A 14,034-nucleotide genomic window follows, 5' to 3' on the forward strand; every position below is an offset into this window, starting at 1 on the left:
TGCCTGAAGGCCTTCAAGTTGAATTCCTCCTCGCTTTCGAAACAGGGCAGAAGGAAGATGTAGGCCCCTGGCCTGGCCGAGATCGATTCGACACCTTATTGAATACAAATGCGGGCTCCTCTGTTTGGTAGTTGTTTTATTACTACCTAGCCCCTCGGAACAACCGTGAATCGGGATTGATTTATTATCGGGTATGAGCTGGCTTCGATTGTGCCACGGCCATTATTCAAGGCCATCTCAAAAGTATCAGGTGTGCCTCATGTTGGTAGCGAGAGCACGATGATAATTTACCATTTCGGTGAAGAGCTACAGAAGCTCAAACTGGAGCTCTTAGCAACCAGTTCTTTAGTAAACAGATACCACACGGTGAATATATAATAGTCGCAGCTTTTGATTTACATTTTGCCATGGATGGTCAACTGCCTAACCATTGCGCTATCTTGCAATCCGGTGGATCGCAAATTCAGCCCAGAACATAAGATTTAACTTGGAGAACTATTTCCTATGTCGAAGCAGATAGGAGGGGAAGGCACCAGTATAAAGTGCACAGGTTTTTGGCTGCAGAGTCAGCTGAGCCAGAGTCAATGAAGTATTGTCATTAATAAGGTTCGTTCACGCCACTGTTCATACATGTTCTTCTCACAGAGTACCCATCATGGCAAGAGGAATCTACTCACTAGTTCACTGATCTCACGAGTTCCTCCTCAATGCCAATATCTCACTCAGCTTGACATCCCCCTTTCCACCCCACCCTGCAACACCACTCTCCACCTCTGGTCTAACCTGCACATACCATCCCCAAGCCCTCCTATCCAACTCCTCCTTCCCAATATGCTTTAGCCAGCTCTCAAATAATAAATCTAAGGCTCCCATCAGCAATCCTAGATTTTCTTCTTTTTCTTCAGCTAACGCTTTCGCAGTTTTCTTCTTTTTACCCTTTCCTCTCTCATCATTGTCATCTACGGGTGGCGAAGCAAAGGCATTCAGGATGTATTTTCTCGCTCCCTCTGGCCTATGAATAGGCATGCTTCCTCCACCTGACGAACTCATAGCTTCAATATCCAATCCCCATAATTGTTCTCCTCTGATGCTTCCCGCAACTCTTAAGCGTTGTGATAATGCATCATTAGAAACTTGTGTCATGATCCGCCAGCGGTCAGGCCCTAACATAAGACCTCCATACCATCTTGAGACAACAAGCAAAACCCCATCTATATCATTATTTTGAAGCACTCCCAGAATATGTTTGCCGCCACCTGATTCGCCATCGTCTTTACAATCTTCAATCATTCCATGTTCACCTTGAACACGGAAAGCTGTAATATTATGGCTTGCATCGGAGATGGAGGTATCCTTCAGGAGGGTTTGAAGATAGGTGCGGGCTTGACTGGGTGAAGATACAGATATCGAGCGAGCAATGAACGTTGAGCCCTTAGATGCTATGGGCGTAGAAACTGCCCATTCATCATTCGAATTGCTTTTAGCCGCAATATTTTCATCCTCCTCCTTGACTCCATTCTCCTCTCTAATTTCTCCCAGCCCATCATAACCTCCTCTCTTCAAAACGGCGATCTCCCTACCCATGATCTTTACCTTAGGCCATCCTTTCCCTTCATCCTCATCCTTCCCTTTCCCTTTCAGACCTAGGCTCTCTGCTTTAATCTTACTGTTCGCACTAACCAGCGCCTGCGCCAAACTCAATCTCCCACTTAATCCCTGTCCCGGCATTGTATACTTCAATAATTGCAATGTCCATGCCAATACTAGCGGTGCTCTATTCGTATAAATAGTCGCCTTCTTAATCCTATCTTCATCTCTTACGCTCTCTGGCAGCTCCAGACTCTTCTCTAATTCCTCCTCCGTTTGTTCAACTGGTAACGAATACGCCGATTCGAATGTTTTAACGCGTTTCGGCGCTCCATTACTTGTAGCATCAGTCTCGCTTGCGGATCTTTTGCCTGCCGTCTTACTAGTATTCTTGCAAGCAGTAATTAGCGACTTCGTGGCTTTCTCATCAAGAGAGAGCGCGGATTGAAGGGTATCAAGAGGCGTGGATGCGACAGCTGAAATGGAGGGGTTTATGGATGCAGTTTGTAGTGCTTTAACCCGTTGCATTGCTTTAAGCATTGGAACTTTATTACGGCCGGTTGTAAAAAGACGGAGAAGATCTTGCATGTCGGCTTGGGAAGCCATTGTGCCCGGTAGTGTTGCGTTTGGCCAAGTTGTATTATAAGGCGCAGATGAAGATTTGTGAGCTTGATTGTTGGCGATAGCAATGAGGCTGTTCAAAGCGGGGAATCACATCAGGTTGTATATGCTTGAATGCTTTGTTATCATTGAAGATCTGGTCTGGCAAACATTTATGGTTTTTGCGAGTTCTCCAATGTTGCAAGTTCTCGACATAGCTCAGTTCAAGTTCATGATTGCAGTCAAATTCCCAAGATTGCGATCAGAACTGAGCTCACCGGGAGTCAATCACAGGCTAAGTGCAGGGGCTATTTTGAGCCGACGTCATTATCTTACCCAAGCGTTGTCTCGTAAACATCGCCCATCAACCTCACAGCGGAACGCGCATTCACGTTCAGCTGCACTCCAAAGACTTCCATACTATCATATTGGTTCTTATCACAAATAATGTAATGCAATAACAAGTTCACCCATCAAAATGGTAATTATTTCCCATCTTATCGCAGCGCACCAGTTTCCTTCCTACAAACTCATAACTTTCCTCATTTTCAGATAGCTAACCATATATCTGCAAATAGGACACTATGATTCGTAAGCCGATTGCGATCGCGACTTCGAAACCGGCGCGTAAAACATACCTTAATACTATATTATTCCTTTCGACGTCGCTTGTGTTGTTTGGGTTTGCTGTGGTAGCTTATGCGGGCTTTTATTGGAGCTGGGTGCCAGCACTTGGGGTGGAAAGGAGGGTTTGGTTACAATTTGCGTACGTATATCATTCCACTCGAGGTGCCCCTGTAGGTGGCATTTCTATGGACGCAATGAATAAATGGGAACAAGATATACTAACGCGGGAACAAACGCAGACCAGGCCAGCACCCGCATGGCATCGTACCCCTCGATAATTCCCTTGTAACACGTCAAGAATACGATGTTCAGTTGGAACTACACATGCCACGTTCTCCTCTCAATTTGAAAGCCGGAAACTTTATGATCCACGTTAATTTCCTGGGATCTAATTACAAAACCCCTAGCTTGATACCAGGCGTCGAACACCTACTACCTCTATCAAGAATCACTAAGAATGAAGATGTACTCTTCTCGTCTCGGCGACCTACGATTCTGACATACGAGAGTGAATTGGTATCTGGATTGGGAAAGTTGGTAAATGCACCACTGTATGTGCTTGGGTGGAAAAGAGAAGACGAGAAAATTACCGTAGAAATGGCGGAAGGTGTTCGTTTTCCAAGGGGAAACAAGAACGTGCCAAGTGCAGTGGAAGTGGTCATTGAGAAAGACTCGGGTGAAGTACAAATATATGGATGCAGAATACTTATGAGAGCGAAGTTAAGTGGACTGCGGTGGTGGATGTGGAATTGGAGAATTAGCAGTGCGATCGTCGGGGTGGGCGCATTTTGGGGGGCGGAGATGCTAGGGTGTATTTTCGGGTGGGCAATCTTGAAGTTATGTTTTGGAGAGAGGGAGAAAGAGAGGGTTGGAAAGGGACAAGAGATCGAAAAGAGTGAAGATGCAATCAAAGAAGAGGCAACAGATGATGAGCCAGATCTTTCGGATACCCCGAGAACATTTCCGACGGTAAGGGGTCAAATGCCATTGATATATCCACCAGTAGGCATCAAGAAAGAAGAAGACGAGGAAGACAAGATATTGGAAGAAGCGGTAATTCTGCCGCTCGGAGGCGATGCAGACGATGAAGATGATGACGGAGAAGGGAGTTGGCAAGCTGGTAGGAGAAGTGATTCTGGCCTGGGCACCAGTTTTAGTGAAGGTGGTTCTAGAAGCACGGCCCGGATCAGTCGAAGGAGAAGTAGAGGTGGCCCGGCGAATGGATTGTGAGATTGGTCATAGGGTCGGCGTAATGGGCTGGATAAATGAAATGGTGATACCCTCAATTGTACCATTTTATTGATTGTTAGCCGGTAGGGAGAACTGGAGTTTTAGGCAGGTTCGAGATTTTAATTCACCTTTAACGTTAGTTTATCTAAATTTCTAATGGGAAATATTGCAAATGTTGGCGTTCACAACGTTACCACTTGAGCAAATTAAGTCTCACTATTTCCACCATCCAAGTTGACAAGACTGCCAATTCTTGAATGCGAGCACCATGGCCCAAGCTGAGAGTTCGAGATCAAAACTTTCATTCTTTGTTCTCTCCTTAGACTAGATAGCAAAAATCTTGATCTTAGCGAGTTTTGAACGTGGCAGCAGTAATAAGATCTTATTGCCATTGGAGCTACAATTGTAATTATCAATATGCTCTAAGAACAAATATCAACAAGAATACTTTGTACCGTTAGCCAAAGCTGTTTTGCAATTAGATATTTTCGAGGCCCAATTCAACCAAAAGGACAGTACGATTTGGATTCAAAACGCCAAAAAAAATATTGACAACCTCTTCCATTTCAGAGCAATCACCCAATCACATGATTCAACACCCCCGTCGCCGGATTGTATCCCCCAAAAGCAATCCCCACCGTCTGGGCCGTCACCTCCAAGCCCTCTGGCAACACATCCTCATTAGCCAATATCAACCGGGCGATCATCCCCGCCAAGCTCGGCAGATTCGTTTGAACGCTCCCTCTTCTCCAGCCCTCCCGATACGGTAACCGTTCCTCCTCAAAAAACACCCTCACCCACTCTACATCCGCCACGCCCTCCACCGGATCCCCCAGCGTACTCAAATACAACGCCGTCTCTCCATAGCTCAGTACAAAATGCTGAGCCGAGTATGAAAAGTGCGGATCATGCTCTTCTTCATATTTCACACGTGCGTATTTGGCGGCTGCAGCGACGGGGATGGATGTTTCGGGAGAAGTGAAGAATGAGAGGAATTGGTCAAAGATTGTTTGGTTGAATGAATAGTCATCGTGGTTTGGAGAAGAGTAATAGTCGGCGCGGGAAAGTGATCCGTCGTGTTCGATGGGGAAGTTGTGTTCGTTTAGATCATCGAGGTTGAAGGATGTAGCGAGGAGATTGCCTTGGACTGACAGCAGACCGGCGCTGCCAATGGCAGTGGCAAAATCGGCACCCACGCTAAATTAGGGGTTAGATTTACAGCACGGTTAAGATACAATGGGTAAAGCTTGATGTGACAAAGAGAAATCATACTTCAGAGCAGCATCTAACGCGGTGATAACATCAGGGACCGTGATCCCTTTTCCATCGTGCGGGAGAAATCCATGATTGGCGAGGGAATTCATCGCAGGACATGGAGAACGAACATCACCTGGACCAGGTGGTGACCAAGTTGTGAAGCTCCCTTGAGCATGTGCAAGAAAAACTGGCAACACTGCTGCTAATAAAATTATGTTTGCAAACATTAGGTATGAAGGACGTAAACTAATACTAGAAGAGAATAAATATGGACACAGAAATAGGAATAGGGAAATGTATGGATATCGATAACATGTAAGTTATGTAAAAAATCCCTTCATCAACTCTTGGACGTCTACCTGACAAGTTTGTCATTCCCCTTTCTTTCCTAGTACGTCAAGCAGCAGATATATATCATATATGTGAATATCTCTGACCTCGCCCACGCTTGCAGATTCCCCAATTTCCCGCGGTGGGGCAGCTCTGAACTCGAGCTTAATCAGCCACAATCAGTCTTCACCAAACCAGAAATAATGAGTTTCAATCAAAAATGAGAAGATCTTTACCGACTGGAGCGAGGATTTCTCCACAATGCAATTCTAAGAAGAGCTAAGGACGGGAGTTTTGACCACATCGTCATAATAATAAAAATGAATCCACCCAAGAAAGATTGTCGGTAGTTAATCTCGTAGGAATAAAGGAGAACGATCGTCACAAACGAATGTGAGTATGTCCAGAAAAATATATTGAACTCCATTTATGATACATAAAAGTTTGCCGCCTTCCCACGTAACAGCAAGTAAGCCAAACCATTCCCACGCCATATGTCTGTTTTCCCCACGCCACCAGATTTTTTGCCCACCCTTAAATTTCTGTCATACAGAAGGTAGGCAAGGAAACATTAATCATGTAAGATGCATTAAATAAAAGTTTTTTGTCGTTCCCTGTTCCCACCATAAGTATAGCAGATCTTGCAAAAATCCCAATTCCTTTCACTCGCTATGCAGTAGACAAACCGGAAAGATCTGTAACATGAAACGCCGAATGTGACCTAAGAGGTTATGTAACAATGAGACAGATCTTGAAAATTTCAATCACTGGTGCGACACATCTATATGTTTGTGCCAGAATCAAATTATCCAGATCTGGTTGATGGTGTGTAACTTTATCTTGAGAGAGAACGCTGCACGATAACAGCAATTCGTTCAGCGACCTAATTAAAACCCTGTCAGTTATTTGAGCAAAGTGAGAGGACCAAGGATGTTACCTCTGGTGTCGACTTGATATATGGCAAGTCAAAGAATTTGTATTTATTTTCGTTCTTGGCGAGTTCGATGACCATGTTAAGTACGCCCCAAGGGATCGGTAGGGAAACGAACGCTCTTTCTAACAAAACCCGGAGAATTTGTTGGCTGATATCGGACTCCTCTTGATCATTGACGTCATTTCCAAATAGTTCCAGGAGCGCTTGCACGAAGTAGTTTGTGTGGGCGTTAGGAAAACGAAGTTGGTTGACTATGCTGGTCAAAAGATAATGTCGAGCTTCTGGATTGAGTTCGTGAACAAGCATCGAGAGCAAAGCAGCATCAGTAGAACCGCGAGCAAAACTATTGAGCTCTCCCTTTTGGCTTGCTCTTGTAACAGCGTACATACAGATGTGTAGAACGATAGACTCAATAAGCTGCAAGTCGACATTGACAGGTACAAATCCTGGACCGCTCACTTCGGTTTGCTTCCGTTGTATAGTATGTGTAATGTGGGCCACCGCATCTTCTGAGGGGCCATTTTGTAATGCTTGTTCGAGAATCTCATACAAACCAGTTGATTGTAAGGTTCCTTCAATATCAATGCTGTTGACAATTTCTGGTGACATGCGGATCTCTTCAATGCGTTCAATTTTCAATCCTGGCTGTAATGGATCTGGTAGCTGGATCTTCGTTGGGTGAGCGTTGAGAATGAGATTCAACAATTGAACACAATGACTTGGAACATTGGCACATAACTTTGACGAGTATGCAACTACGAAGTCAGGGTAATCATGTTGTAACACAAGAAAGAACTTGAGAACCCCTTGATAAATATCCCTTGCCGCCAATGTCAACTGTAATGGCTTCAGTAGCTCGCCTGTATAGGATAGTAAACACTCCGCAAGTTTTGCAAATGGTTGCCACCCCATATCATCCGGAAGTCCCATCAATGGTACAAGGAAGAAGCGATGAGAGATTAAGGTCATCCAACCGTATACAAAGCCTGGGAAGTAAGCTGGTTGAAGTTTGATGAGCTTTTCAGCGAATGTCAAGATGATTTGGCGGTTCTCCGTTTCGGATAAATCAGCTGAGAAGGTATTCAAGTGACAGAGCATGGAAGAAAGAAGTCGTGTAAAGACCTTCTGATTGAAACCTTCGCCCCGCATGACATGATGATGATTCAAAACCAACGTTATGACTGACAGAACTGATTCCAAGAACGCAGCTTTGTCGCCCTTCACTTCACCTTCACGCTCATAGCCCCTTACTAGAAGAGATATAAGCTTTGCCAACGCGTCAATAGGGATGTAGGCATCATTAAGGAAGCCATGCATTTGAATTTGTTGTTCAAAACGTTCGACTGATGTATCAATCGAAAGGCGCAAGAAAAGGCAAAGGTCTTCCTTATCGTTGATAAGCTGTCTGTTGTACATGTGAGATATGAATACCAGCGCCGCTCTCTCCGGAGCAATGGGGTTGCTGAACAAGTGAATCCACTCCTCGAAGACATATTCCATTTGATCTTGACGAAAGGCAAGTCGTTCATTTTGGCCGCGGCCGACGCTTTTTGGAAGGGCAGAAGCTGCAAGCTTCTCCTTGAGCTGCTGGCCAACTTCCAAGTCAGGCTCTTTTGATATCCATTCGAAAGCGACTTCCAAACTTTTCGCGACATCAGTATACAGTGCTAGTGGTCGATCGCATAAGAAAACCTGCTCCAAGAGAGAAAGGAAGAATTCTAGGGTCCCTTCTTTGCGCTCTGCCAAGGCTGTAGAGGTAGCGAAGTCGACGCGTGCCCAATCGATCATTTCAGCCTTGACCAATGCAATGATCAGAGGAACATGGAGAAGTGCTTCTCCGACTTGCTGTCCAATGATCATTGAAACACGAACAGCACAACGACCACCAATCCTGATAATGTTTTCAAGTACATGCACTAAGCACTCAATCACCAAAGTGTTTTCACTACCACTAAACACGATTCCACAGATTTGCTCTGCAATCCAGATGTCATAAGGTTCTTGTCCTTGCTGGCTTCTGATGATTAAACCGTACAAGGCATCTAAGATCTCAATAACAGGATGTGGTCGAGGAAGATCCATGTAGTGCTGCTCAGGAATATCGGCAGTCGTTTGTTGTAAGTCAGCCAACAACCTTTGCACCTTTTCCGGCAACCCTTGGGGGTTCATGGCCAAGTTTGGCATTCTTCCGTTGGACAGGGCAGCCGAAGGCTGGCTGTAAGGAGCTTGCTGATTGTTGACAAGTGGAATTGTAGGAGTTTCAGCGGGTGCTGGAAGGTTTGGAACCGTGGGAAATTGATCTCGTAGAAGATCATTGGTGATAGATGTTGTTGCATCTGAAGCTGTAGCAACATGGGTTGTACCGGCCAAGGAGCCTGCTACTGAGCTTCTATCGGCCAGAGGTAGTAGTCTCGGCTGACGAGCAAACTCATCGTAAATCGCCATTTGCTCCTGGTTAAGGCCAGACATTGACGGCTGCAACTTATACGGGCTTGGAATGGTCCAGGCCCAGCGACTGAGTTGAGGATCAATGTATGGATCATCTGGTCGTCTGATGTGATGGAGGCGTCGGGCTTCTAGTTCTGGCTCCAGAATCTCTTCGATTTCAGGAACAGCGCGTTCCTCAGCCTTCTTTTCGACCTGGCTACAAGCTAGATCGAGATTTGAATTTACACACATGATTATGGTACCTTCAGGTAATTGATGCTCGACTGATAATGTTCTAATATAATTTGTCATGCTTGCACGCAACGGCTCTTTAGAAGTGACCAAAGCGAGACTACCAGCAGTCTTCTTGACCATATTGATAGCTGCAGAGCGCACACGAGCTTCGTTGGGCTCGGTTGCAAAGTCCTTGTGTATCATTTGAGCGGTCGAAATAGCAGCAATAGTGACAGAACGTTCCACAACCGGCGAAATAATCTCATGGACTGCTCGAGTAATTGCGGTTTTGAGAATATCATGCAATTGGCGTGTGTTCACCATGTCATTGCTAGGGGGGTAAGTAAGAAGTGGTCCGAGATCAGGCATGGTAGAAAGGATTTCTTGCGGAGAAAATCGGCCACTGGCGATTCCGCCTCCTAAACCATTCACAGAAAGGTTCTCGAATCTATCCAGACCATCAGGTACTGCCATTGGCTCGGTGGCCTCTTCAATGGGTGGGATGCGGCTCTGGAATTCTGTAGAGGGCTTGATACTCTTATGATCCAGACTCAAACCTTTACAGAGCACTTCGATTTCAAACTTGAGGTTCAGCTTAAGCTCCGCGTTGTGGTACAATTCGATCAAAAGGTGAATGATATCCATAAGCCAGGGGTTTGGTGGTTTGAAGACAACCGAGTTTCTGCCTTCGAAGAGAACTTTGCAAACGAATGGAATGACAACAATGAGTCGTTGCGTGTCGCAAGCCTCGAGTAACAGTTGCTTGAAAGCAATGTTCCTGTGCTTGACAGGCTTATCATTAGCAAGTGTCATAGAGCCTAACCAACCACCGAGATTCTTCAAATGCGTGCGGTCGATTGAAGATTGCAAAGTGCTTTCGGCATTAAGCAGCTTGGAAACACTGATAAAAGTCTCTCTTAATAATTGGTTCCATAAGATCTTGTCTTCAAAAAGTTTGACTAGTTTAAGATATAGGACGTGGTAGTTAGGCTGAACTTTAGCTCGTTCCTCTACTAAATGACCAGCGAACCACTTTTGATTTGTCTCGTCAAGGGCGCTTTTTAATTCGTGGAATTTCGATTGCACGTTGACCTCGGTGATATTGTTCAACAAAAATTGCACTTTGCCTTGTGCTTCGGGGTCGGGATCTTTAAAGTCTGCATTTGGAGGGAGCGGATCCACGTTGATAGAGTTGAATGGTGGTGCGGAAGGTTCAGCAGAGAGCAGTACATCGATATTGCCATTTGTAATTCCACCTCCATTCATTAGGTCATTATGCCCGTTGCGCAACATGTCTTCTTGTTGGTCGTGTATGACATTTTGTGCTCTTTTCCAAGGTTCCGTACCTTCGAGACCAGGCACTTGTAGCAACTGATGACAGAATCCAGGCCATTCCGATAAACGAGGTATGAATTGCAATAAAGCCTGTAACCCGAATTTGTACATAGATTCCTCTGGAAGGTGATCTCGGACTGCTTCAAGAATCATACCCAGACCAATCTCAAGGGGTAGATCAGCAATGAGCTTATTCTGAATGATACCACCGAACAAAACAGCGGTTGTTGCAAGAGCCTCAAGCGGATAGGTAGAATAGAGGGTATATTCATCAAAAAGGCCGTGGATCATACAGGCAAACACATCTTGCTGGTAGGGGTCGCGGGCAGATTTGTAACCAGCCAAGGCATCAACAATCTGCCGAACCTTGAGCTCTTGACTATACATCTGCTTATAATGCTGCTCCATCATGTGCTGTGCGTTTTCGCTTAGCATGTTGGTCACCAAGCCGTTGTTATCAATGATTCGGTCTAGCTCGTCATCCTGGCCATAATTTATCAAACGAGGGTATGCAGTGATACAAGTCCGCTGTACTGCAATCAACTCTGCAGAAGGTTCTTTTGGTAAAATTTCCTCCAAGACATTCAGCATGGCGAATACAGTTTTGACAGGTAGCATTATACTGTGAGGTTGCGAAGTTTTTTGACATACAATCTCGTGTTGAGCTTTGATACTCAGGAAAGTCAATAGAGCTGTGCCAAGTTCTTCCTCTCGTGGCGAATTCGTAGCCTTCCAGTCTTTGATGTCCAGATAGCTACGTGAGTGTGCTAGGGCGGCGAGATCGAGGCCGAAGCCATTAAGCATGGAGGCCAGTTCGTGAAGCCATTCATGCTTTATTGCATGCTCTAATATAAGAGGAAGCTCGAGAGGTGCCTTAACATGCGCGTCCATCAAGCGTTGTGCTACCCAAGTCTTGTCTTTTCGCCATAAGCTTGCCAAGACGAAATCATAGTGACCATCGACCCTGAATAGAAAGCGTTCGAAAAGATTGTTGATTGTCTCCACTGCTAATTCAGGCCACGGTCGCGGTACACCAAATGCTGAGACTAGGAATATGTCTAGGTTTGGTACAACCACTTCTTGGAACAATCGCTTCGCTTCAACTGTTTCTGAGTATTGGGTCTCTCTGAGGGCGACGATGAAAACCGATGTTAGTGTGATAACGGACACAAGCGGGTGCCTCACTGCCCATTCAGCACGCTCTCGAACCTCTGGCTTAGCATCGGCATAGTCGTCCAGTGTGAATGATGGCCTAAGCTTTGGAATGGTGGAGGCATCAAGCTCGTGTGGGTTCAAGGATGCATATGCGCTGATGAAAGAAAGCTGGGTTTCAGTATTTTGCCAGACACCACCGAGCAGTTGTGGAATAATTGCAGGGTCTTCAAGCGCAATTGGTCGAATAGCTTCGTAAACTGCTAGAAATTGTTGTGGAGATATTCTCAGCTCTGGCGTATCGAAATGCTGTACAACTTGCAGCCAACTGAACCCTGCGGGAACTTCTTTGCGCAGACTACTAACAAATACTTGCGGAGAGAACGTAGGGGTTCGACTGATGGCAGTATATAGTAAGGCATCAGAAACTTGTGCCTCATCGAGAGTGATATCCCCAGCATGTCGGATATAATTTCTGCATGTCTCCTCGTCTGATGTGAACGCTGCCCCGGTTTTTTGTATGTATAATACCAGTGCATTCCCTTCTGTAATTATCGACATTAGGAACAGCGCCGCGAGAACTTCTGTGGGTGCGGGAATGTCTTGCTCTGGATGGTCGCGAAAACGGTAGCTGATTGCTCTAAACAGTAGAACTTGCGCTTGACGATCGAGATTCGGTGGACGACCTTGGATAAATCGATCGACTATCGTGGCGAGGAAGGATGGTGTGAGATCTTCTTGACCTTGATTCACCTGAGATAGAGCTTCTACGAAGCCTTGATAATTTGCTGACAGGATAGCGTCCGCTATACAGTTGCGTTAGCTTTCAATGGAAAGGAAGGGATGGTGGGACGAGAAAGAATTTAACAACCTTTAGTTTTAAGATCTGATCTTGATCCAGTTTTAAATGCAAGTGCTAGAATTGTCTTCTCGAGCGCGTCTAGCTTAAAATGATCCATAAAGGTTGAAAGGTCGAAATCACGGAAGATGTCTTCATTCCCCGTCTCTATGGACTCCGCAATCTTCCCAGCCTGGTCAACATCATGGGCAACCTTGTGTACTTCATTTACCAAAATCTGATAGTTGCCTGAATTAAGAACCGGTCGATTAATGCCAGGAAATATCTGCGGTGCGTTGCCAACCACAAGTCGGCTGAAGTATTTTGAGAATACTTCCATGCCGTGCTCATCAACTAGCTATAGCAAGCAAGCTTCGTGTTAGATGGAACCTCATGGTAATAAGCAAACAGGAGCACATATGTTACATACCTTTCTGAGCTGTTCAGCTTGTTGTTCCCACTTTGTGCGATCTTTATCTTCTTTAATTGTACCGAGTAACAGGTAAACCTGAGCGACGACGATTTTATTGACTCCGCTGCCACCGATTGGACTGTTTGTAGATGGACTTGCGCCAGCACTGAATGTACTATGATGCGAGCCGTGAGGTGAATGACTAACTCCTGTCACAATTGTTTGCGCCGGTGAAGGTGTGAAAGTCCCCCCTCTTGAATTCACCATCGAAGATAGTTGTATTTTGGCGCAGACCCACTCCCGCAGAGCTACCTCTCAATCTTGTTCAAGATGAAAGGTTGATCTATCTGGGAGGAGTGGACATGGATGAATCGTATTTTGATAATGCGCAACAATATTAGAAGGTTCAAACTTAAAAGGGAAGGAGGTAAAAGGTTTGTTGTTAAAGATTGAATTTGTGAAGGCGATGTGTTCTGTGGGGGCAGTTCGTTCGTTCTACTCAAGAACTGAAGTTGGATGTTCGTTTTCATCGCCTAACTGGTAAGGCTGTTACGGGATTGTAGTATAACCTTGGCATCTAAGAAACGACGGCCAAATGAAAACCCAGGTACGTATACTGAATGGGAATGACTTCGGAAGCACAAGCTACTTATTTCTGTCTTCACTCCGGATTTATGTATGGTTGCATCGACGCTTTACCTACCTATGGTTGGTATTGGTAAGGCTATCCGGTATGGATTAAACATGCAGCTCGAGGGCATCTACGGTGTAAGTCTATGGGACCTTTTCGCACTCCCGAGATTGTATGGACGAATCCAGATAATATCTCCATGACAGTGGTCTCCGGAGAACCAATGGAGTCTCATTCAGTCCAATTGATGGATGGTTGCAATATGGAGTGATTCTCTCTCTGATTCAACATATCATACCTGGGCATCAATAAGAATCATCCACACCCAGTTATTGCTTGCTACAGCTCAAGGTTATTTTCTTTGTATTCTTCGTTTGCACTGCAGCTGCAACTCCCACACATCTTGGCATTGAATTCACCTAAAGACTCTATAGACTTTA

The 14,034-nt window shown here is 45.2% G+C and overlaps 4 protein-coding genes across 5 annotated transcripts; 1 reads left to right on the forward strand and 3 right to left on the reverse strand.

Annotated features, from left to right (window-relative positions):
- Positions 1-571: 571 nt before the first annotated feature.
- Positions 572-2,466, reverse strand: BCIN_11g03910 (hypothetical protein). Its single transcript, XM_001558509.2, has one exon. The coding sequence runs from the start codon at positions 2,191-2,193 to the stop codon at positions 691-693; it is 1,503 nt and encodes a 500-aa protein (XP_001558559.1). The 5' UTR covers positions 2,194-2,466; the 3' UTR covers positions 572-690.
- A 36-nt stretch (positions 2,467-2,502) lies between these two features.
- On the forward strand, positions 2,503-4,260 carry BCIN_11g03920 (hypothetical protein). The gene is made up of 3 exons (XM_001558508.2): positions 2,503-2,668; positions 2,766-2,953; positions 3,054-4,260. Exons 1-3 carry the CDS (start codon positions 2,666-2,668, stop codon positions 4,042-4,044), a joined length of 1,182 nt encoding a protein of 393 aa, XP_001558558.1. The 5' UTR covers positions 2,503-2,665; the 3' UTR covers positions 4,045-4,260.
- Positions 4,261-4,407: 147 nt separating this feature from the next.
- Bcprd3 lies at positions 4,408-5,608 on the reverse strand. Of its 2 annotated transcripts, XM_001558507.2 has the most exons (2): positions 5,317-5,608; positions 4,408-5,241 (listed from the first exon to the last, which is right to left on the reverse strand). In XM_001558507.2, the coding sequence occupies exons 1-2, from the start codon at positions 5,526-5,528 to the stop codon at positions 4,620-4,622; spliced, it is 834 nt and encodes a 277-aa protein (XP_001558557.1). In that variant the 5' UTR covers positions 5,529-5,608; the 3' UTR covers positions 4,408-4,619. The 2 variants fall into 2 exon arrangements, with proteins under 2 accessions (XP_001558557.1, XP_024551795.1); XM_024695993.1 differs by having other exon boundaries at positions 4,408-5,608.
- A 318-nt stretch (positions 5,609-5,926) lies between these two features.
- Bccdc39 lies at positions 5,927-13,371 on the reverse strand. The gene is made up of 4 exons (XM_024695994.1): positions 12,982-13,371; positions 12,585-12,909; positions 6,569-12,519; positions 5,927-6,514 (listed from the first exon to the last, which is right to left on the reverse strand). The coding sequence occupies exons 1-4, from the start codon at positions 13,228-13,230 to the stop codon at positions 6,467-6,469; spliced, it is 6,573 nt and encodes a 2,190-aa protein (XP_024551796.1). The 5' UTR covers positions 13,231-13,371; the 3' UTR covers positions 5,927-6,466.
- Positions 13,372-14,034: the final 663 nt, after the last annotated feature.

This window comes from Botrytis cinerea, chromosome 11, assembly GCF_000143535.2.
Source record: "Botrytis cinerea B05.10 chromosome 11, complete sequence".
Lineage (NCBI taxonomy): Eukaryota > Fungi > Ascomycota > Leotiomycetes > Helotiales > Sclerotiniaceae > Botrytis > Botrytis cinerea.

What these genes read in the sequence shown, in the direction of transcription:
- BCIN_11g03910 (XM_001558509.2), bottom strand. Translation starts at nt 2,193, where the DNA reads ATGGCTTCCCAAGCCGACATGCAAGATCTTCTCCGTCTTTTTACAACC.
- BCIN_11g03920 (XM_001558508.2), top strand. An exon ending in AGGGTTTGGTTACAATTTGC is followed by an intron (nt 2,954 to 3,053) that starts GTACGTATATCA and finishes GAACAAACGCAG; the next exon opens with ACCAGGCCAGCACCCGCATG.
- Bcprd3 (XM_001558507.2), bottom strand. Translation starts at nt 5,528, where the DNA reads ATGTTTGCAAACATAATTTTATTAGCAGCAGTGTTGCCAGTTTTTCTT. An exon ending in GCGTTAGATGCTGCTCTGAA is followed by an intron (nt 5,242 to 5,316) that starts GTATGATTTCTC and finishes CCCCTAATTTAG; the next exon opens with CGTGGGTGCCGATTTTGCCA.
- Bccdc39 (XM_024695994.1), bottom strand. Translation starts at nt 13,230, where the DNA reads ATGGTGAATTCAAGAGGGGGGACTTTCACACCTTCACCGGCGCAAACA. An exon ending in AAGCTGAACAGCTCAGAAAG is followed by an intron (nt 12,910 to 12,981) that starts GTATGTAACATA and finishes TGCTTGCTATAG; the next exon opens with CTAGTTGATGAGCACGGCAT. An exon ending in ATCAGATCTTAAAACTAAAG is followed by an intron (nt 12,520 to 12,584) that starts GTTGTTAAATTC and finishes GCAACTGTATAG; the next exon opens with CGGACGCTATCCTGTCAGCA.